The following is a 2,770-nucleotide window of genomic DNA, read 5'->3' on the forward strand; positions in this document are numbered from 1 at the left end:
TTTTTATTTTGCCTAAAATGGTGAAAAGTCAAAATATCACTTTTTCTGAAACATAGGGACAACAGAGGACTAACTTGGATGACGAAATTAAGCCATTGGTTATCTTAATTCATTACTCATTACAAGAAGTCCAGACACTTCAGTTTTGCTCAAGGAATTCATTCCTGCAAAGATTCAAGATGGTTGGGCCAAATCTAACCCTGACACAATTTTGTAATGACTTCAGCGTTTGATGTTAGACATTAAAGCAACCAAAATCTGAGTTCAGAAATAGAATAGAATATCAGGGACAGAACGAAATATATACAAAAAGCTCGTGTATAACTACTATAGGTCTGTAACCACTGACAAAGAGGAAAAGAATAGAAGCAGTACAATAATACCAGTTTACTGCGGGAAGCTTGTTTCGTCATAGAAAACAGAACTTTGTTCCAACCCCAACTCCTGTATCCACAGTGAACCACACAAATCAAGACTTTTTCTCATTGAGGGTTGAAGAAATCAAATCTGACATCCACAGAACCTGAGCTTTCTCCTGTATCTTTATAGTCGACGTTTGTTATCATTCCTCCTAACTCATCCTCGTCGTCTAAATATGCAGCCTTTACCCGCTTGACTGGAACTATGACAGAGTAAACAGTTCCGATATCTGGATCAGTTGAGACGCTAAGTTGGACTTTATCTTCCGAGTCTATCACCACGAAATCAGATAGCGCACCAACTATGTTGCTAACAATCTTCTGCTTTGCCTCGTCACTAACTGCACACCGGTCAGAAAAGAGGATCATCTTCAGTCGTTTTTTGGCGATATTGGCATTAGACTTTCTCTGTGTTGTTGTTGATGGGAACAGAATTTTCCATGCTATGTTTAAACGCTCAAAGAAGCTCATGTTTACTGCGTTTAGAAGGAAACCCTCAGTTTCTTGGTTTAGAGTGTCAGGGGTGAATTTGTTATCTCCTGTGATTCCAAAAGATCGGTAAGAATGGCATCGCGTAGTATGGTTGCCATGTTCTATGCGAGGCCATTTAGTTGAACTTTCGGAAACACTGCACGGACCACTTAGGAAACCAGCAAACGATACCTGCAGCATCAAAGGATTAACTTATAAGTATGACAACAACATCAATATCAGTGATACTTTAATAAATCTGAAATATCATATGCTCGAACTAAAATCCGGGGTAGTTGCACGAACTCAGCGCTTCTTTTCTCGGATTTCAATTGTGTCAATGCCGATACTAACAAAAAGTATCAACACAAAAGCTCAAAAGTTTCCGGATCCAAGGAATTCAAGAACCTCCAAAAATGCGAAAGACTAAACTGCAGGGGAAAACATCTAGTCCCATGTTTCTTTTTATTTTTTTAGGCAGACCAACAACTCATGATAATTACCCCACAGTCAAATCACAGGCCAGCTAATATACTAATTCAATACTCTTTTTTGGTCAAAGCCCTAAATAGGGGAGGCTCTTTAGAAAATACGCCGAAGCATCTAATGCTGTTGATACTAAGTTAGCTGAGAAGGTTATATTATTAACGTTGTGCGAGTAAGAATGTTGCTCTCCTAGCAAGTCCAAGTAACTCTACAAGTAGTCTAAGTATGTAAGGATGTTTAAAACCGTAAAACTAAAAACTAAAGCTAAAACATTTATGAATGATGAGAATAATGCCAAGTCAACCCCTTCTAAGCATACAAGATGTCACCATTCATAACACCATTTCATGAGTGACCCTGCTTCTATGAAGAGAGAATATGAATGGAGTCGGAAAAATAAGCAAGCAGTGAATTCATTGAATTGGCATGAGATTAGCATGTAGGATCAGTGATAATAGCTTCATAATTTAACGTGCAAAAGAGGGGGTCGTTTAAAAGGATTTACGATGAGCCATGTTACCAACAGTCACTGGCACATTAAATTAGCTGCAAACAAGAATGGTACAATTACAAGCAACCGCTAAAAGCAAATTCTCGATTCTTCAGGAAACTCAAATGCTAGCAGCCTTGCCAGTAATTAAGTAAGAACAAAAACACTATAATCAAGCCATTTTTCACAAATTTGAAGGAAACCCTAACAGATAAAAAAAAATCTCAAACAACATCCAAATTTCTCTGAAACCCAAATTGAAGAAGAAACCCTAATTCCGGTACACCAAATAACAAATGTGAATCCTCCAAAAACCTAATTTAGGTATTTTGAAAGCTTCAAATTGGGGGAATTGAGAGAAATCGGTGTTTGAAATTTCCCCAAATTTAGCATACAACATTGACTAAAAAGTTAAATGAATCATGATTTTAACACTTTCAATCATGTTTCTGAGATGTCAATCGATTGAAATTGGGAAAAAGGAAGTGAAAACCTTACCTTGGAAGATGAAGTCGGAGAAGGTCGAATGGGATGCATAGAATAACAAGGCAGTGTTGCAGAAACCTTGAAATCGCCATACATTGCTGCCATTCTCTCTCTATCTTCTCTGATTCAACTCGTTCTTCTCCGCACTTTTCCTCCTCTCCAGTCTCAGTGTGTGACTTCAGGCGTTCGTTTGGTTACACTAATAACAAATGAAAATTATGCGCCGAACATGTTTTTTCATTTTCACTTTTTAGTCTTTTTTTATTCCGGTAATAATTGCACCCCGTTTTGTGATCAAAACCGATTTTGGTATCGTATGGACACTATTGGGTGATACAGCCGCCACGTACGATAAGGCGGTATCACACTCATATTTCCTTTGTTTCTGGAAAAATGTTATCTTGAGAAACTGAGGTAG

General features: G+C 37.9%; 1 protein-coding gene across 1 annotated transcript; it reads right to left on the bottom strand.

Annotated features, from left to right (window-relative positions):
- Window positions 1–214: 214 nt before the first annotated feature.
- LOC113299877 (cell division topological specificity factor homolog, chloroplastic-like) lies at window positions 215–2,566 on the bottom strand. Its single transcript, XM_026548976.1, has 2 exons — window positions 2,365–2,566; window positions 215–1,082 (listed from the first exon to the last, which is right to left on the bottom strand). Exons 1-2 carry the CDS (start codon window positions 2,455–2,457, stop codon window positions 483–485), a joined length of 693 nt encoding a protein of 230 aa, XP_026404761.1. The 5' UTR covers window positions 2,458–2,566; the 3' UTR covers window positions 215–482.
- Between the last annotated feature and the right edge of the window lie 204 nt (window positions 2,567–2,770).

This window comes from Papaver somniferum, chromosome 7 (assembly GCF_003573695.1).
Source record: "Papaver somniferum cultivar HN1 chromosome 7, ASM357369v1, whole genome shotgun sequence".
NCBI lineage: Eukaryota > Viridiplantae > Streptophyta > Magnoliopsida > Ranunculales > Papaveraceae > Papaver > Papaver somniferum.